Below are 21,523 nucleotides of genomic sequence, written 5' to 3' on the forward strand. Positions count from 1 at the left end.
AGGACTTAGGAGAAAAGTAGTGTCATGAGTGAGTAGTAACTAACTTTGGTAATAGTAGATTAATAATCTTTGTAGTATGTTGGGCCTAAAAGGATATTTTACAATATGGGTAAAAATACTCTTATGGGTTCTCCATTATTGCAGTGCTTAGGTGATTGCCATATCGTCTAAGTTAAAGTAACCACATGATGAGCTACGATTGGGAGGTGAACTTTCCTTCTATTAATTATTATTTTTCGATCAATGAATACTTAGATTTTAGTTATTGATTATTGAACGTGTCAAAGATGACTAAGAGCTTATTGGTATGCCACGTAAAGAAGCATCTTAATAGTATATTGCCATTAACCCTTAATCATAAGAATGATGCTATAAAAAATATATTTATAATCATTATTATATTTTTATTTTTTTAAATACACTATTATATCATTAATTTGGTTTGATTTTAATTCATTGTATATGTTCTTATTACAGTAAATAGAGGGTAATTCGTTGTATATGAGTAATAAGTGAGTTTTATATGTGATAATGAATATTATTTACAAATGTGGAATCATAATGATAACTTCGAGTAGCCAGAACAAAATAACAATTAGAATTGACTTGTAAAAAGAAGTTATAATGATATTTCATATTAAGTCAATTAGAAGTTCGCCTTATCTCATCATAAGTTTATTCTTTAAAATATTTAATAATATATAAATATTTTGCTTACAATTGTATATATAGGAATCCAATATTCAAAATTTATTTTTAAACTCTTGGTCTTATACTATTGACTTGGGGTCGGAATCAATATTATATTTCCAAACTTAAAGAGAAAATATAGATAAAAGCTCCTTGTTAATTTGGAGAACTAAATAAAATATACTACCCTTTAGTGGATATAATTTGGCTTGTGATTAAAGGGGCATTACGGAAAATTTGAAAATCCAAGGATTTAATTGGCAAGTTAAGCTACATTAAAATTCGAAATGTTAAAATTTTATGCTAATATTGAGGGGTTAATTGTTAAATTAGATTAAGAAACTATTGCTAATCCTTTGTTATTGTCAACCTAACAAATAATAAAATATAATTTTACGATATATACACCATTTATTATTAATCTTTTCCTTTATGTTTTTCACAACCCATTAGTGTAATTTTCTTTTTATTTTTCACAATGCCTTTATTTATCGCGAATGGTAAGATTAGATGAGATTAATAAAAAAATAACATGGATAGACGATTCTTTTTAATCATACTTTCTCAATATAGGCAGAACTTCCCTCGTGTCCAATAAAAATAAAATAAAAGGATAAAAAAAAATGTATATTTATTTATAAGAAATATATTAAAAATATTAAAAGTTAAATGAGATAGTAAATAGTAAAAAAAAATTATGAATAGAAATCTTCGACAAAATTGGTGGCAAGATTACTAATTTGTCAAAATGAGAATCTAATTGTAAAAAAAAAAAAGGGGAGGGTCGAAACGAGTTTTAATTTGCCAAAACGAGAATCTAAATATAATTAACAAAAGAACGAGGGTCTCTATGAAAGTTTCTCAAGAGACGTAAAACCCCAAACCCCCCCTCGCTCCCTATCGCTTCTATGTTCTTCCCCAATCCCATCCTCTTCCTCGCTCCCCAAATATTGAATGGGCTCCTTCGCAGCCCGTTCGCCACCAATCTCCCCCTCCCCCTCCCCCTCCCCCATCTTTCCGACGGCGCGTAGTCTCCTCTTCCTCCGCCCCTTCTCTCCGCCTTCCCCTACCCACCGCCGAGGAAGGCGGCGCTTCCCAAGAACGACGGTCTTCCGTGCTTCCTCCTCGAGCGCCGGAGACGGATCGGCGAGTTTCACCTGGGAGAACTTCTATGAATCCCTCCGCCGTGGTTCGGCGCGGTTTACCTCGAGTTTTGGGGAACACCTCAAGAAGGAGACGGGGATCGATCTTGAGAGCGCCAATGCCACGGCCGCTGTGCTGGTGGAGCGAACCCGGGACGTCACCAAGAAGGGACTGGCGGCCGTGGATCAGTTTCGGTCGGAGTGGCTGCCGGAATTCTTGGAGTGGAACAAGTGGGAGAATTGGAAGGTGGCCGACTTCCTTCTTGACCTGAATTCTTGTTTCAGACCGATTCATGTTGCTATTGTTTTAATCTTTGAGATATGAACCCCAACCCTTGCAAGAACTCGTACATTTTCTCCTTATACCATGTAACTTGTTCAAATTGTTCAAGTACTCGTTATGAGCAATGATTTTTGGTACAATTGGCTAACTAGCTGATCTTAATGAAATTATAGTAGTATAGTCTTTGAAAGAGATGCCAAGTGACAGTTTAGTGAAACAAACAATTCACCTAGGTAAGTGGCAAATTGCTTCGATTTATGCATGTTTACTTTTTATAGTTTTGCTCCTAAGTTCATTTCTCATATACTAATCATTTTTTATTATTTTAGTAACTCTTCCACATATGCTGCATTCTTTTGTTGGATTGAGAACTTATCAATATATTCTTATTGTTCCTAGGATCTTAGAAAGTGGGAACCAAGACGAATTGGGGCATTGATCCTGTATATCATTGTTGTTTCAATTTCAAGTCGCAAGTTCTATGTGGCTTTAACTAGCCAAATTAATCGACAGAGCAAGAGAGAATTGACTGAGGCCTATATGGAAGCTTTAATTCCTGAGCCATCTCCAGCTAATCTTAGGAGGTAAGCAATATGTTCACTTCATTTTGTTTTACTTCTCTGCTTGTAAATGCACTTAGTTTTATCGGTCTTTGAGTATCTTTCGTAGTGATCTTTTATATGAGTATTTGCTGTTCTTTTATTTTTACTAATATGCTGTTAGATGTTCCCTGTAGAAAGGGTCAAAGAGGGCATACATTTCCAGAAATTTGAGATGTTTCATTATTAAGAAGTTCACTGTTAAGATTGCTTGTGCATGTGGAAATATCTGAAAGGTTAGTTGTTAGAATTTTTTTTTTCACTATATGGATGGAGGTACAATATTATCTTCTACCATTGGCTTGATTGCTCTCTCTTGATTCACATGATTGTTGTATATTTTGTGGTACTGTAAACTCATGCTCAATCCTTTTTTCAGGATGACATGAATATTATCCCTTTACTTTTTGGTGTGCAAATTAGCTCAATCATTTTGGACGTCCAACGAGTAGTGTCTGAATTCTTCATACTAAGTGTCCAAATTCTTCATACTTCTTTGATCCTGTTTTCTTTCTTTCCTTCTTCTGGATAAAGTGTCTAGCTGAGTCATTTTGCGTTGAATGTAAACTCTAAAATTTGGATTCAGGTTAACTTTGTCCATATTTGCACAAAACAGTTGTTGTTTTACATTTGTACCAGCTATTCTTTAGTAATTACATTACAGATACTGGTGGGGAGATCCAGACAATGAGATTGCATATTCATTCTGAATGTTCTAATCTGTTGAAGCTTCTTAACATATATATGCTTTACTTCTTTATTCTCAATCTTTCTTTCTCTGGCACTTTCCTGTTCCTTTGTTCTCTGTTTACTTTTTCCTTGTAACTTTATATTGTGTAAGCCTGATACTCGATTGTTTGACATACCACCATGCTCACTTCATGGGCGGTATTTGGATGGATGTCTATTTTGATTTCTGATATCAACTGCTTTGCAGATTTAAGAAGGGCGTATGGAGGAAGACAATGCCTAAAGGACTAAAAATCATGAAATTTATTGAAGGACCTAGCGGACAACTTATTCAAGATAATTCTTATGTTGGAGAAGATGCATGGGATGAGGATCCTGAGCTACCTCAAGATACTATATCTAAAATCATTGATAGTGACAAAAAATTGAGCCTTGAAGATAAGAAAAGCTTGAAAGTAAATTTAAGCATCTCTGGTTGGTTTCTTCTTCTTCTTTTTTTTTTTAAAATCTATGTTCACTTAATGCTTGGTTAGGATTTTGAAGTACTTAACAATTTGGCCGTTTGGTCCTGCATCTTTGTGAGTAGTTAAGTGTTTTAAATGAGCAATTTATTGTTTTGAGATATGCCAGATTAAATAGGATCTTTTTAATGTCGTTCAACTTTAATCAGAATCATGTGCTTTGATCCATGATGAAACTGGACATAGCCTGCATCTTCTGTTTATCCTCCGTAAGCTTACCCTCACTATAACAGCACATCCTCATAATCAGGATTTACAGAAAAAGGGATTGGTCCTTTGAAAACATTGGTATAGGGCTCAGCTTTATCGGCTAATATGGACCCAGTGGTACTATATTTCACAATGACGATGTGTTAGATTTTGAGTTCGGTAACCCCTTTCTGGATCACAACTGAAGTTCCTTTCCATACATGCAATGATTTGCATCTCAAATCAATGTGGTACAGAGTCCAGAACATTAAAAATGGGATCTATTGTTGTTGATGTCATAAAATACTCTTGTTAGTAGATGTAAATTAGCTAAAGATATAAAATTGATAAATACTGTTCCTCTGGAATCCTCCAAGGAAAATTTGAAACAACAAAAGCACTGATCAGTAGCCAAAAAGTTTTAAGTTCACATGTTTCAGGTCTTCTACTACAACAATTTGTATTCATTATTAATTACTTGATAAGTCTAAATTATCTTATCTAATGAAGCAAGTGATATGAGCGACAAATTCTGTGTACTGAACCCAGAATAATGAACCAACTAATTCTGTCCCCTGCATAGTATGAGGTATGAAGGACTGTAAGTGACATATGCTGTGACATATATTATCCTCTTTCAATGGCCTCGAAAATTCCACATTCCAGGTAACCATGGTTACAAGCATTGATGTAAAGGTTACATATGTTTACTTTATTATGCTCGCTTTTGGATATGATTTATCTCTTATAATTCCAAAAATTCAAAATTTTTATATTTTTTCTTTGGGTATGAAGATGCTGTTGGCACTTCAGTGGATGGACAAGAGAGTTCAACAACATGGCAAGAACGACTAAGCAAGTGGAAAGAAATTCTGCAAAAGGAGAAACTTACTGAACAAATTGATTCACTTAATGCTAAGTACGTAGTTGATTTTGATATGCAAGAAGTGGAAAAAAGTTTGCGAAAAGAAGTTGTAGAAAGGAAATCAGATACAGATGCTAGCAGAGCACTTTGGATTTCTAAGAGGTGGTGGCATTATCGTCCAAAATTGCCGTATACCTATTTCCTCAACAAACTCGATAGTTCCGAGGTATGATTTTTTTTCCTTTCTCTCTAGCTGTTTCTCTATCTTATTGCAAATAAAAGAACCTTTTGGAACTTATTTCAGCGTTAACATATGTTTTTAATCTTCTCTATGTGAGAACACTAAACTTGAGAGGAATGTAGACAGATATAGCTTAATATGGAGAAACTAGTTCTAGTGACACCTGATATTGTGACATGTTGGAATGTTACTAAGATATATTAAGTGGATAGACTTCATAGTTGAGTCATACACTCGCATAGATATTTAGATAACATTAACAATTAAAAGTTTTCCACATTAAATAAATTAACTTTATTTACTTATATACTGCAGCTCCTCAATGAGTATTATCTTAAATCTTGCCAAGTGAAGTGGCTTGGGATGACGGTCGTCAACCAACTTTGTGCCTTTGTTCATATGTTTGTCAGTTTCATTTCTTAAAAATGCCTTGGAGGTGCAGATGTGTGAATTGTAACTTTGTGAGTACCACTTGAGTTGTATGTTAGTAGATATGTTTAGATAGGTTTAATTTGGTGTATATGCTCTTGTATCTTTCTTGCAACAGATTTCTAAATCTCTTGTTTCTTTTATGCATCATCAGTAGTTTCAAGCTATTCCATTTGGATGTGACATCTAGAATATTCGGACTATGCAATAAAAAGATGAGAGTTGAGCAAGTTCACAATGCAAATGAATAAATCGTTTAGTAGAAGCTGTTAAAAGGGAGATAATTGTTCAATTATGCAAGATAACCATGAAGCAGACAGAAACAATAGGTGCTTCAGGTTCTTTTGTTATGAAAAACTTTACAGAACCTTGTGTCAGATCAACATGAGTAATGTGGATAATTGTTAGTAGCAAAACTTGACTCCTGTTGACTTGATATCAAGTTTTTTTCTCAAAATCTTTCACATAGAAAAAATATCATGATATTTGAATTTTAAAGTTCATTTGGCAATCTGTTAAGTTGCTAAAATTGAACAATTTAAATAATTCCATATTGCTTGATTTTTGTGCCACTTAATGAATGTGTAAATGAATTTGCAGTCATATGATTATTTATGTGAGAGCATTTTATATGCAGTTCAGCCAGTCAATATTTGGATCACTGATTTTAGATCAATAATTCAATTTTAACTTTACCAGAAAGCTGTTATTTTTTCTTGTTGACCTTAACTAAAGTATCTCATCTTTTAGTGCCATTTGCAAGTTGTTACATAGTTAAGGGTTTGTAAGGCTTCCTTGATGTTGCTTGGTTGCTATCTCTAGACCATGTGATATCTTTACTGGTTCATGCATCATCATTTTCCATCCATCTAACAGCCGACATTTATCAACATTTAGATTTGAAGGCAACTTTAGGTACACAATTTTAAATGTTCTAGACTTATTCAGATATGTACACACTTCTATATTATGGCCTAATCTTTAGAAATTTTCTACATGGTTAAGCACTTATGGAATATATCATCCAGTTGCATATGCTTGTTTGGGTCTTTTTCCTTTGAGAAATTGCCAATAATAACCTTTTAAACCTCAGAAGATTTCAGTTGCTTTTATTTTGATTAAAGCAGGTTGCTGCTGTTGTCTTCTCTGAGGACCTCAAGAAGATATATGTAACAATGAAAGAAGGCTTTCCTTTGGAGTATATTGTATGTCTTGACTGTTTGCTTTCTATGTTGTAGTGTATACTTAGAAGATGCAGGCTGCATTTCTGGCCTACTACATATTTGACTGCAAACTTGATTCCAAGTAAATTTTCATTTGTGTAGGTTGATATTCCGCTTGATCCTTACTTGTTTGAGATTGTCTCGAGTTCGGGGGTCGAAGTTGATCTCCTTCAAAAGCGGCAAATTCATTACTTCCTTAAAGTTGTGTTTGCATTATTACCAGGATTACTTATATTGTATCTCATCAGAGAGTCAGTGATGCTTTTGTATATTACAAATAAGCGCTTTCTTTATAAAAAGTATAACCAACTTTATGACATGGCTTATGCAGAAAACTTTATACTGGTGAGTATTTTCATGAGATTTCCAGTTGGTCTTGTTATATTTTATATCTAATAGGCTATGTTGTTCGTCAAATGGCCATCTGATAGTTGCCATATACATATATGCAGCCGGTAGAAAGTTCTGGTGAGACAAAATCTATGTATAAAGAAGTTGTTTTAGGTGGTGATGTTTGGGATCTTTTGGATGAGATAATGATTTACATGAACAATCCCATGGATTATTATGAAAAGCAAGTTGCATTTGTCAGGGTAATCCATTTCATTTTTTTTTTTGTTATTTGTATCTAGTTTTACTCTTCTTTGTGGATTACATTTGATGTGTTGTTAGGTTTCTTATACTACTGCTGATTGTTATACGAGCTAGTAATATGTGCTTGCTTTTTAGGGTGTGCTTATTTCAGGACCACCTGGTACTGGAAAAACACTTTTTGCAAGGACAATCTCGAAGGAAAGTGGACTGCCTTTTATTTTCGCATCTGGTGCTGAATTTACAGATAGCGAAAAAAGTGGGGCTGCAAGAATTAATGAAATTTTTTCTATTGCCAGAAGAAATGTATGTATTCTTGTACCTCTTGATCCAACACATACGTTGATGTTCTTTTCATCTTTTGTATGTTTAACTCTTCCATGGATGCACTGTGGACCTATAAACTGATGTCTAGTATTGTAATGTTGTTCTTTCAAAGTGGCAGATATTAGTTTTTAACTTGATACAACTGCACCTTGGAGGCATGTAGCAGCCACTAAATGCAGTCTTGCTTGTTATTCTTCTACTTTTGTTTCTCAATGTATGGTTTGCTATTTCAATGTTTTAGCTCTATCATGCCTAGATGTGTTTCAATCCATGAATTCATGTGGCTAGTAGCAGCACTGAACCACTTAAAAAAGGCAGCATTCAACCATTCATAAAATGTATATGTGCATTGAGGTGCTTTAAGTGCTTTTATGTGTTATAAAAGTATGCAGTTTTACTCTTCATAGATCTTTGTTCAAGGTATTATATATTTTAGTGTTCTGAATAATATGGGTGGATAAACTTTGATCTTTCGTGTAGGCTCCTTCTTTTGTGTTTGTGGATGAGATTGATGCTATCGCTGGGCGTCATGCAAGGAAGGACTCACGGAGACGTGCAACATTTGATGCTCTGATGACACAGCTTGATGGAGAGTATGCTGGTTTTTTTTGTATTTCGTTGTTTTTCAAGAATTGTTTTCTAATAATAAGTACATAATATATGCAAGAAATCACATATTATACTTGGAATGGTTGGTATCATGCACAAAGTACAAGCAAACATGAGAACTATAAGAAACAAAACATATGAATTTACATGAAGCAAGTGAAAATTTTCTTGCAATCTTGTCTAGTGTTCTACAAATTAGAAATCAAAATCATTAAAAGTACTGGCATTTAAATTCCTTTGCAAAGTTAATGTACAAGAACCAGTACTAGATGATTTTCTTCCCGCTGAGCTTGATGGTTCCCCGCCTGAACACTATAATCAGCTTACCTGTTTGAACTCCTGTTAGTGCCTCAAAGCCGGATCTGGAACAGAAACATTATTTCCTTACTTTCGCCAAGTATCGAACCCAAACTTAGACGTCGATTCTAGCCAAGAACGGATCTCTTTGTAAAGAAAAAAAGTTGTCATAATGAAATAACAAAATTTCAATTATGAAACAACAAAATCATAAACTTGTAAGGACTAAAATTACGTTTGGAAGCACATTTGTATTTTTAATGTGCATTTAGAAAAAGGAGTTTGAATGAATATGCAAGTGTGGAATGTTTTGAGTGCTTGATAAACAATAGATGAAAGTTGTATTATAAATGTGCATTGACGTAAGTGTTGTTTGGTAAAATTATATTTCGAAAGTCCATTGAATATTATATAACAAATTTACTATTTTAATATTTTTAATATTTATTCAAAAGTGAATATATATTTCATTTAAATCAATAAGTAAATAAATAAAATAAATAGAATGTATGTAATCTTACAAAAAAAATCGTATGACCCAGATATATAATAAATAAAAAATATATAAATAAATATAAAATAACCTTTGAAAATAAACAACTAAATTTTACCGTATTGAAGACATAAATCATGTTGGTTTCTCACTAATTCATGTTGGCAATCTTGTAATTTTAGATAATGTCATAGGGTACTTTGGAAATTTGAAAAATTATATCAGCATCCCGTAAATGCTGAAATGTTAATGCAACCATGAGATATCATCAACATTTGAGCATTTTCATTGCAGCATCCAAGCCAAATGTGATTTCAAAAAAAAAATACTAAACAACAATTCACATTTGCAATGCTATCTTAAGGTAGCTTTAGCATTTGAGCATTTGCAATACAACATCTAGGCCAAATGCGATTTCAAAAAAAATTACCAGACACTAATTCACATTTGAAATATGTATTGGGCCCTCAATGCACATTCAAATGTGTCCCAAATGAACCATAACTCCTTTTCTTGAGGTTGCTCACACATATGTGCTGGTTGCCTAATTTGGAGCATACTGTCAGTGTTATTTTAGTGTTATTTTTCTTTGCTATCATAAAGCTTTAAACTACATAAAGAAAAGTATGGACTAGTGCATAAGGCTCTAGCCAATGTGGAGTTTGGGGAGGATCAATGTATACAGTCTTATCTTTGCAAGTGATGTTGTTGTTTCTTAACTTCTAGTCACCTAGATTGTGAAGAACCAACTGTCTTCTGCTACCAAGTTTTGCTCTCTATTTTAAGTTATACAAACCAAAAGATCATTCAGTTGTCAACAAATAAACTAATTTGAACTCTCAAATCAAATGTTTTTATTAATCCCAAAAGAATTACAAGAATCAATTGTCATATTCCTACTAACCAAAAGCCATTTTTCTGTCATTTAAGGCCAAAATAATTGTCAAAACATTCCTTTGGGTTTGACTCTTTTTGTTCTCTTTGTAGGCAAGGCATACTTCTGTTTTAAAGGATGATGAGAGATCATAAATTTGCCTAGGATGTTGGTCCAGATACTTTGGTCAAGATGGCAAAGGAGGAGGTTATTGATGGTTTCTATAGGTTCCTGTAGAAACATGCTAATTTTACTCCTTTCTTGAGAAATTCCTTCATGTGAGGTATATTGCTAATTGCAAGGGACAGTAAGTTTTGGTATCGACAGGTTTAAAACATATTTGACCCTCCCCAGACCTCAATTGGTGGGAGGCTTATGCACTGGTATGTTTAAAAGTCTTCCATAGGGACTTGCTGAACTTGAAGAAACTTGTAGAAGGAAGTGCCTCTGAAAACACCATCTGTAAATAAATCTGTCTCACACTGAAGAAGAGGTTGGTGTTTCAGCCTAATGCTGAAATAGATGAGTATTTGGAGAGATTTTGGCATACCATATCATTGGAGTTAAACTAGAAATGTTATATGGTGCTTATCGGAATGGAATTTGGGCCTCTTGGAGTTGGATGGAGTGCCAGTAAAAGGAGATGATCTTGTAGTGCCATAGTTGGACCATCTTTGAGATGGCAGTGTCGTGGGTGGGAGGTGTAGTCAGGTTCATAGACATTCTCATTATAAATACTCAGATTTATGTTATGTAGGTACAACTGCTGGGGTATAGGGTAGGCCTTGATGAATTAATGTTGCTCCATTGCAGCCTAGCGACTGCTGTTTTAGACTGCAAAACACTCTTTCAGCATATTGGATGCATGGCTGCATATATATTTGATTCTTGGTAGATCTTGTAATGACAGATGTCAATTGCACTGAATTTTCCCTTCTACATCCGTCAAATTATGTTACTATTGTCATTGCATGCAATTGACTTAACGAATCCTGTTATGGAATTGATGATCCTGTTATGGAATTGTGTCAGTGAAAAATAAATTATAGATGAATTTTATCTTTAACTTTCCATTGACCTAACCAATCCTTTTCCTGTTTTGCTTAAAAATTTCTAGCTATTCTTTCTGGCAATGTCCTCTTCTCAGTTGTTCATAAATTACAGGAAAGAGAAAACTGGTGTGAACCGTTTTTCTCTAAGGCAAGCTGTAATATTTATCTGTGCAACTAATCGACCAGATGAGTTGGATGCTGAATTTGTCCGTCCAGGGCGCATTGACCGGCGCCTATACATTGGGTTACCTGATGCCAAACAACGAGTACGGATTTTTGATGTACATAGTGCTGGAAAGAAGCTTGCTGAAGATGTGGACTTTGGAAAGGCTAGTTAGCAATTCATTTCTTTGTTGCAAGTTGCAACTCATGGTCTATTTTTTCTAATTGATATTTTTTTAACTGTGCATTTTCTACTGAATTCTTTTTCTTAATGCATTACTTTTTTCCAATGTAATATAGGTGTTCCGAGAGATTGATGAGCATGCATGTGTACATTTTAGCTTTTATGATATGGGACCCAGAGTCAGTGATAAAAACTGTGCTTGCTCAAGGTTCTGGTTGAAAACTAGAAAAGTGGCATCTGACATAGTGATTGTTGATAACAATGTTGCTGAGGCCATGGTTAAAAAATTATATCAAATAGTTAAATATGGGTTTTTCGCTGAACTATTAATCCTTTTTTGTGACAATACTCAGAACGTAATGTTATTATTTGTCAAAATTATTATGTCGAAACTGAAATGCCTAGTTATGCTTTGAAATCAACAAAATTTGACCTTTCATTTCCTTTATATTATTGAAGCTCACAATTGTGTTTGCCAAGTGTTGCTTTCTTATATAATTTGCAGATTCTGATTATTTGGGGCTAATTGTTGATTTGGATCTTTTGTGATGATCAGCTTGTTTTTCGTACTGTTGGCTATTCTGGAGCTGACATTCGAAATCTTGTCAATGAAGCAGCGATTATGTCAGTAAGTGAAATATTTTTTTTTCCTGTTCCTTGTAAAACCAAGGGTTTTTTTTTCTAAATTCTCGTTAAATATGTTGGTATTAAAAAGAGCATTATTCGGTAATTTAAATTATTTTGTTATGCTAATATCATGTTGCTTCCTTTAAACCTAGATTTGAGCCTTGTGAGGACAAAAATTATTTGGCGAATTAATAAAATATATTCTACTACTAGAAGTAAGTATGATTTGCGTTACTGTGTTGGATCATTAATGTGGAAGCTTAAAACTCAAATTATAGAACGTATTTGTGCCTCAGAGGCTCAGACTTGCTTAATTGAGCTTGATGTTTTATGTAATTGGACAAATATGTGATTTCCATTTGTCACAGTCTGCAGTTCTTCAGTTGGCATTGGGCTCAAGTAGGATCCTATTTGTTGCTTGTTCCAAAGTTATTTCAAAATTGAATAGGGGATATTTGCTCATTATATATCAGAATTTTAGTTTGTTGACATTGGTAGATTATAATAGGCATTTTTACTGGATATTTGAGTTTATAGTTCTATTTTTGTCAGTTTGCTCTCAGTGCATGTTCCTTATACTGACTTTAGTGTATTGTTCTATTTGTGTCTATTTTTGCTCAGTGCATGCCCATATTCCATCAACCTGTATTGAATTTTGCCATCTCCAACTGTTAGTTGCATCTAAAATAATGACAACCAAGGATTGCAATATCATACCGAGGTACTATATGGGTGCAGTGGAAGAAAAGCAGGAGGAAGGAGGAAAAGGAAGGAAGAAGAGAAGCAGTGGAGGAAGAGGAGGAAGAGGAAAGAAGAGGAGGATGAGGCAGTGGAGGAGGAGGAGAAGGTCGAGGAGGAAGAAGAGGCAATATATGAGGAAGAGGAAGAAGGATGAGGAGGAAGAGGAAGGAAGAAGCGGAAGCGGTGGAGGATGAGGATGAAGAGGAGGTGTACCTAAGGTTGGTGGCGCATGGTGGGCGGCAAGGGAGGTCGGCGGCGGGCAGCATGCATACAGAGAAGCATACCTAAGGTTGGTGGTGCATGGTGGGCAGCAAGGGAGGTCGGCGGTGGAAGCGTGCATACGAAGAAGCATACCTAAGGTTGGTGGTGCATGGTGGGCAGCAAGGGAGGTCGGCGGTGGAAGTATGCATACGAAGAAGCATACCTAAGGTTGGTGCCGCATGGTGGGCGGCAAGGTAGGTCCGTGGCGGGCAGCGTGCATACAGAGTACAGGGTTGCAAGCTCCGTGTGTACAGAGGACAGGGCTTGTGAACGCTAGCTCACATTCAAAGAAGTGAGTCTTATTCTTTTTAATTAGGCCGGACTGGACCACCCAAAATGGGGGTGATGGGTAAATATCAGCGGGTATGAACCGAACTGGTCAAAATTGACTTCCTTGATGACACTAAGTACTAGATAACAGTTCAGTTGTGCTAATTTGCTCTGGATTTGTTACTAAGCATTTAGAAGCTCTTTCTTATGTTTACATTTTTAACTGACATGGCCATGAGATGGATCATATGGTTTCAAACTTTCAAATGATAACACTCAGCTCAAGGTCGTCAAGCTTGGTCCAGGATTGCATCAAGGACTTGACCAAGCTGTAATGCACATATTTCTCTAGGAATTTGGACACAATGGGGTTTCTGCTACTAAGCTATATGATAGAATCTCATGAAGCCACCTTTCTGAGTCCATATCTAGTTGCAGTGGTGTAATATTAAACTAATATTTGATGACTTGCATTCTTCTTCTCTTGCTTGTACCACCTGTAGTTTGAAATAAACTACCTAACTGGAGCATTCACAGTTTCCTCGGAGATCCCAAGTCACCTTGAAGGACTTGATATTATCCTGAACTTAGTGATATGTCCAGCTCACAGTGAATCAAAGATGAAGTTAAGCTTTAAGGATGTTTGGTTCCTCTACTTCATATTATGAACCTATCACTCACGCTTTGTGCGCCTTCAGTTTAATTTTTTATTCCAGGGAGAAGAAAAGGATCTTGAATTCTTTTTTCATCTTGAAGAATATGTCTATATCTCTGAAGCTCAAACTTGCTATGGGTTTTAGGTAAGGAAGGATCACTCATTGATAACCCATCAAGACATCATTGATGTGCTAGATAAACAATTGTTGGAGGGAATGGGGGTATTGCTAACAGAAGAAGAGCAACAGAAATGCGAAGCAAGAGTATGTATTCAAGTTTGTCAAAGGTTTTTACTAGTTATAAATTAAGATTTGTGTTCATTAATTTTAATATAACAGGTTTCCATTGAGACAAGGAGACTGTTGGCTGTGCATGAAGCTGGTCATATTTTGCTAGCTCATTTATTCCCCCGCTTTGATTGGCATGCATTCTCTCAGCTACTTCCTGGTGGTAAGGTATGATTTCTGATTACAGGCTTGAAGATTGCTCATGATTTTTGGTTAACAGCAAGGGACTAGGATCATCAGATCAGGTTCCACTATTAAGTTGTCAAAGGTCCTTTTCTTCATGCTAATATGTCTATCTATTAGCAGGAGACTGCAATATCTATATTTTATCCTAGGGAAGACATGGTGGATCAAATTCAAGAATACACTACTTTTGGGTACATGAAGATGCAAATGGTAGTCGCACATGGTGGACGTTGTGCTGAACGAATTGTTTTTGGTGACGACATCACTGATGGAGGAAGAGATGATCTTAAAAAGCTCACTAAAGTATGTGAAGCACAGTATCATATTAGAAACTATTATTGATTATATTTTCTGGTTCTTTAAGCATAAGTTACGTTATTTATTTTTTTATCAAATGCAACTTCCATATCTTTAAGATACAAAACTCATTTTGTAACTGTGTTTCTTTTGATTCTTGAATCATCCTTTCAGTTTTTTCAGTGGATAATGTACCTTCAGATGATACCACTATAAAGGAATAACATATTTTCATTGATCAATCGATCGATATTCATCCGTGTAAACTTTTCTAGTCTTTATTTGCTATTAGTTAAATACACAGGAAAATGCAGTCTCTTGAAATTCAATTTTTTTTGTTATGGACAGTATGATTGGTCCACTTGGCGTTCCCTCCTAGGTCATATTTCGTCTTTCTTAATATTGCACCTTTTGTGGGATGGATCCTGAATTGCTGATAATTCTTGGGACTTGGCAGCTCCATTCTTATACACAACAAACATTGCTTCCAATAACACTTAGTTTTCAAACTATAATTTATTGTCATATAACTATCTTGGTTGGCACATACTTGGTCAGAGGAATGCGAGTCATATTTATGCATATGGCTTAAAATGCCTATATGTGCAATAGAGAAGTCTCTCTCTCTTTCTCCATCTCTCTCTTTGTTTTTAAAGTTGCACTGGTTTCTTAGATTTTAAAATGGATTATGATAATTTGCAACTAAACTCAACAGCATGAATTCCTACGGGCCATTCTCGTCTCCATTAGCTTGGTTTAGTCCATTAAAGTTTGAAATGTAACCAAAGAATGAAACGTCAGATGATGAGAAAAAAAAGATCAAATAATCTATTGAGAGAGAGAGGATTGACTGGTAAGATGTAACTCGGTTTATGTTTATTCAGATAAAAAGGAAAACTTTATTGGAGTCTTAACTGTTTGGGATCTGGTCCCTACTGGCTACCAATATGTTTGAAATAGGAGTGAGTGTCCTTTTAGAGACGCAAGCTTAAGGAGAAAGGCCCCATTGCCTTTCTATTGTGTGTGTAGGCAAGGATGCCTACAAGTGAGTACATATAGCATTTTTTCAATTCCTAGTTTTTCCATTCTGTTTTCTTGTTTTTCTTTTGGCACAAATAAATATCAGTTGCATGTATATTATGTTTTGTTTTACTTGCTATAATCAATGCTTTACTTCACTTTCCCAAATATGATTTTACCACAGATTGCTAGAGAAATGGTGATAAGCCCCAGAAATTCAAGATTGGGCCTGACAACCCTTGTGAAGAGGGTTAGGCGGATGGATCGTCCAGATAATCCTGATGGTGAATTGATCAAGTTTAAGGTTTTTCTCTTTAATTTGTAAATCTTTCCTTCTAACAAAAGACATAACTCTTATAAGAAAGTGATCTAATTAGTTGATGATTTTTTCATAATTCTAGTGGGATGACCCTAATGTAATACCTGCTGACATGACTCCTGAGGTGTCTGAACTTTTCACCCGAGAGCTTACAAGGGTAATGAGCTTCTCGTATCCATTTTTCATTTATGTGATATCATTAATTTTGTAAATCAACCCGATCACTTTCTATAGCATTAAACTTCAATTTCTTTGCAGTATATTGAAGAAACAGAAGAACTTGCCATGAAAGGTTTATTGCAGAACAGGCATATCCTGGATGCAATCGCCATAGAACTTTTGGAAAAATCAAGGATCACTGGACTGGTATGTGAATATAGAGTTTATTTCTTGTGTATTAAAAGTTTGGGCTTTCCCAGTGAAATGAATGAATGGCTATTTGATTTTTTTCATTTAAAACCAACGAGTTATGAGAGTTTTTTCCCTTATTTTTGAACATTAGTTATGTTTGTTAATCTATCAAATACAACATTGTTCATGTTTAACAAACTAATGAAAACCTCAGGAGATGCTTCATAGAGGATATGTATATACAAGGTTTTAAAACTGTTTAGGTTTCTTTTGCTGGACAACTTTTCCTAGAAAGATGCAACTTTTCAGGACTTCGAGTGGAAACTCAATAGAGGTTGTGGAACAAGAATTTTATGAATAATATCATTGCTACACGTAAGATGGTTAAACTTATCAACACAAATTATAGTAAAAGTTGGGCCGTTGTGACCATCTTATTGCTTTGCATGTTTGGACCAATTTGTGTCATGTAAAAATAACCTGTGGACCTTGCAGACCTTTGGAAATTATGGAAGGGGCAATAATGTCTCTCTGCTTTAACCATCCTGCTCTTACATTTTAAAGAGTACTTCAAGTTCTTCTGCACATCAACTAATTATATGTGACACTTCGATTAATCCATTGGTAGTTGATGGTGGGTTGCATTGGTATATAGGATTGATTGGGTCTACTAGTAATACTATTTACTTTTGATTAATCATCTTAAGCTACATAGTCCTATGTCTGTTCTATTCAAGTTATTAGGTCAATTGGTCTATTGAACTAGATTGTGATAATTGGTTTCAAAGCAAGTAAGCAACTATGTGGGCTATTTTGTATGGGTTGATGCATGCCAAGATGGGTATTATTTCTTGCTTACCAAGATAAGGTTTTCTTAAAATTGACCCACATAGGAATCCCAGTGATCGGTTTTGGGCTCTAGGCTGGTTTTTAGGAGGAGATTATGATATCCTGATTAGCACATCAAAAGTCGATCATGGGTTGCATTAGTACATAGAGATGGGGGGATCTGCTACTAGTTACATGGATTTATGCATTAGTAGGTTTATTGAAGTAGATTATGATAATATACCTTTCTTTTTATTAATTCAATTAAGGACATATTGACACCAGCAACAAACTTTTGCATGTTTTTATTTCTATACAATTATTAACTATTAAGTTTTCAATTTTTGTTTATTATTACTTACATATTTGTCTTCATGTTAAATTTGATGTTTCTATATTAAGCGCTCTGCTTAATGTTTCTTAGTGATTTATTCCATAAGCTCTTCTAGTCCATGTAATTCAGCTGAAAGTTTCTCGCTTATATATTGTGACTGTATCTTAGTGACTTATTGCGGAAACCCTTCTATTATATGTCATTCAGCTAAAAGTTTTTCCCTTCTCTAATGTCATCAGTTAAAACTTAAAACAGCATATTTGTACATACAACATGGAAATTCTTTCAAGTAATGCCTACTAAGTTTATCCATAGCAAGTGGAACTCTAGGCTGTCCACTGGTGCAGCTTTGTCAGACTAAGTTGTCGACAATTTAAACTCTCATAGTAATACCAAATTAATTGCAGATTTGTTTGGTTGCATTTCTATCTAGTGGTTGGTAGTCTTAAATGACTTTTAATTAATTAAACTGAATTGCAAACTGAATTGCGTGATGCACTACAGGCTGCATGAAGATGTGCTGTTGGCAAATATGTTTTGTAATCTCCTTTGCTTTAGAGTAGTAGTTTCTGAAGACAACTTAGTTTTGTATATGACTAATTGCTAAACTGGCAATAGGTTTATTACATTTTAGGGGGACATTTTATGGAAATATTGTATGTAACAATTTCTTTTGAAGTACTTGTTGCTGCGGTATTTGCTTGAAGTTCACGTAAAGATACTCAGGCACAAAAAAGTAAAAGGTTATTAACTATAATTGGTTCTAATGTTTTAGATTTTAGTTGCAGAAAGGTCTCCCTGTTGTATGCTATTTATCTTTTCACAAGGAAACAAATTCTGATAGAAGAGTTTGAAATCATGTCAATTGCATATTTCTGTTCAGGAAGCGGATGAAAGAGTTAAGCAAATGTCCCCGGTAATGCTTGAAGATTTGGCACAACCATTTCAAGTTAACTTGGATGAGGTACTCTGCTGCTTCTTCCATTGATTTTACCAGTATTCTGTTTCTGAGCTTTACCTAACCAAGAATATGTATGACTTTCTTTTTTAACATTCAGTCAATGTTTTTGTTCTTTTTACCTTGCATTATTTTGTTAGACTATTTGCAAATAGCATATGGCGAACTTGATAATTTGACAGTCTTTTCAGAAATTTAACTTTGACTCGCAAGGTTTTATATACTGGTCCAATACTGGTTTCAGCAGTCGCTCAGACTACAGTATTGACCAGGTGATATACGGACCAATATTGCACAAAAAACTGAAAAAAATTACAAGATATATGCTGATCGGTGCTGACCTATATGAGTCAGTATGATCCTTGGTTGAACTGTACCCACCAGTTGGATCCTTGGTTGGACCGTACACACCAGTTGGTATGAACTGGCCTGACCAATATTTGAAACCTAGTTACTGGAATATTGCAGCCAACTGGCTTAGACTCAAACATTGATAAAGCGTTGTACTAGATCCTGTTAAAGATGATTTTGCTTTGACATGTCGTTAAGCTACCAGAAAGGAATTTACAAGACAGATTTTTTTGAATTAAAGTATATCGATACCAGCAATGCATCATATCCACTATAAGCGTATGGTGAATGAGTGCTCAGTGTGACAAATGTAGTTCCTAAATGTGAATGTTTGGAAAGCTGTTTGTTGTCTATTTGAAGCCTGCATATGCAATATGGCAAGTGCCTTATGGATCTGGGTACATGACTTGGTCATTATGTTATGCAATTATAAAGGTTCTTTACCAACATGTTTTAACCTGTCGACCTTTTCACTCAACGATTGCCATGGCTTGTATCTTCAACTGCTTGGAATTGGCTACTTGGTTCTTTTCCCACTTTTATTCTTAGTTAAAAAAGAGCATTCAAATATCTTTTTATTGTTTCTGATAAAGTTTTCGTAGGTCTTTGTCCAACTCTTGCATCAGTAGTCCTGATCGAATCACCTCATTTAAACAAGGCATTTATAAGTCTTATTTTGACATGTCTATACTTCAACATTTCCTCTTATTTTATCCTTTATTGTAGTTACACATGATTGTTTTCAAATAAGAACATGCTTACTCCCGAACATCCAACTCAGTGTCTTTTATGTTAGTTGGACTATTTTTTTGTACTTTTTCCTAATTGTTCAACACTCTAATTGATAAAGCATGGTTAGCCTTGCAACTGTCAAATAAGATTCCATTTATAATTTAAGAGCAGTGATTTAAAAAGCGCTAGTCACCAAGGTCTGAAAATACTTAAGGCGTTAGATGCTCGCTCGAGTCAAACGAGATGCTCTGAAATATTAAAATATGAAAAATATTAAAAATATAATTGATAAATAGAGATTAACAGTGCCAAATAGAGATTAAACCCTTATTTGAGAGTCGCACACTGATATCACAAAGTTCCTGACATCCCTATCCGTTTTAATGTGCATCATCAATCCCTTCTTATCAAAGTAATAAAATAGATATAAGATAACTAATTTTTTATTTTGTGCAAGAACTTCTTGGCCATCCATCTTATAACTAAATTCTTAGTTTATTCTCTTCAATTGTTAAGATTACGTTTTATGTGTTCTTGGCATGTGTTTGTGATGTGATTAGTGTATGAATGACATGGATCCGTGGGTTATGTGCGGTGTGTACCCTACAAGCCCAGAACTAAAACAATGCCATTCCTTTGGGAAACAAACTTAAGCTTGGACTTCCCTGCGTTAGAGTCATATCCTGGCTTGTTCTTGGAAAGCACCAACTTTTTGTGAATAATGATGGCATCTTCTATTTCATTTTTCTGGTTTTAGTACTCTTTTTTTTATTTGGTCATAAAACCACAGGAAAACTGATGTTTGATAATTTGACATTGGTAAAAAGCACTGCATGCTGCATCAAACTGTGGACATTGGTACAATGATGTGACTAGATAATTAAATCCTTGGTGCTGTCTAATGCTTTTGATATTGTGTCAACCAGCACCTCCTTTACTCAGATATTGCTAGATAACATCTTTTTATTTTATTCTTCAGGATGGACCATTACCTGTCAACAAACATTTGCATTATCAGCCACTTGACATTTATCCTGCTCCTCTCCACCGGTGCTGAGTCGAGTTAAATTGGATCGTCAGTTTCTCTGGTTTGGTGGTCTTAAATGCCTCGAGGAGACAGAAATTGGAGGGTTCGAGTAATCCTTGTGATGATTTGTTTGACAAATGTTGTTGACAGCTTCTGATCATGTCGCCAACTATAGTTTTACTTCGGCTGCCATTGCACAGCTGAGATTCACGAGGGCATAGGAGGGAGGTTACGATCAACTTCCAGTCTGTGACCATTTTTCGGTTGTCAGATAGGAATATAAGCTTCTGTAGGAGGAGGCAATCTTGGATTCCTTCTGTAGCTTCCACATGTCTGCACAAGTAATGACGTTGCGTAATTTAAAGATCAATTAATTGTCGAAACTCTTTGCCTGTCAACTTTAAAGGTGTGTAGCCTTACTTCAAGTAACAGTGGAGGGGTGACCAACCATATGTTATGTCAATTTCTCCATGATATCTTCTTTAAATTCCAGCAGCAATCACAGTGATGTGAGTTCTGTTTGGTTAGATTGAATCCTGATCGAGAAGTCCTGCCTATCTGCTGTTCTGCCTCTGCCTCTGCCTCTGCCACCGGCAGAAGAGGGTGGGTGGGTGTGGGTGGTGGTGGTGTGGGGCAGGGGATGGCTTGATGGGCAGGCCCGCAGCCATGCGTTCCTCAGGACAAAGGATGAGACAGCTGTGCGGGCCTTTTTGGGCAGGGAGCTGCGGATTGGGCCTATTTGTTTGCTACTTTTACTCTCGAAACCTGACCCGATCCGATAGAAGCAGTGGGCTGTAATGTTGCCCAGCGTCAACG

General features: G+C 35.4%; 1 protein-coding gene across 1 annotated transcript; it reads left to right on the top strand.

Moving 5' to 3' along the window:
* The first annotated feature begins 1,602 nt into the window (after positions 1 to 1,602).
* LOC135611350 (ATP-dependent zinc metalloprotease FTSH 12, chloroplastic-like) lies at positions 1,603 to 21,170 on the top strand. Its single transcript, XM_065107079.1, has 19 exons — positions 1,603 to 2,079; positions 2,515 to 2,699; positions 3,652 to 3,878; positions 4,910 to 5,205; positions 6,777 to 6,854; positions 6,975 to 7,217; positions 7,325 to 7,465; positions 7,602 to 7,769; positions 8,271 to 8,383; positions 11,228 to 11,444; positions 12,018 to 12,089; positions 14,161 to 14,280; positions 14,356 to 14,472; positions 14,611 to 14,793; positions 15,992 to 16,111; positions 16,209 to 16,283; positions 16,385 to 16,492; positions 18,523 to 18,603; positions 20,660 to 21,170. Exons 1-19 carry the CDS (start codon positions 1,645 to 1,647, stop codon positions 20,735 to 20,737), a joined length of 3,057 nt encoding a protein of 1,018 aa, XP_064963151.1. The 5' UTR covers positions 1,603 to 1,644; the 3' UTR covers positions 20,738 to 21,170.
* The last annotated feature ends 353 nt before the right edge of the window (positions 21,171 to 21,523 follow it).

Source organism: Musa acuminata, chromosome BXJ2-4, assembly GCF_036884655.1.
Source record: "Musa acuminata AAA Group cultivar baxijiao chromosome BXJ2-4, Cavendish_Baxijiao_AAA, whole genome shotgun sequence".
Classification (NCBI taxonomy): Eukaryota; Viridiplantae; Streptophyta; class Magnoliopsida; order Zingiberales; family Musaceae; genus Musa; species Musa acuminata.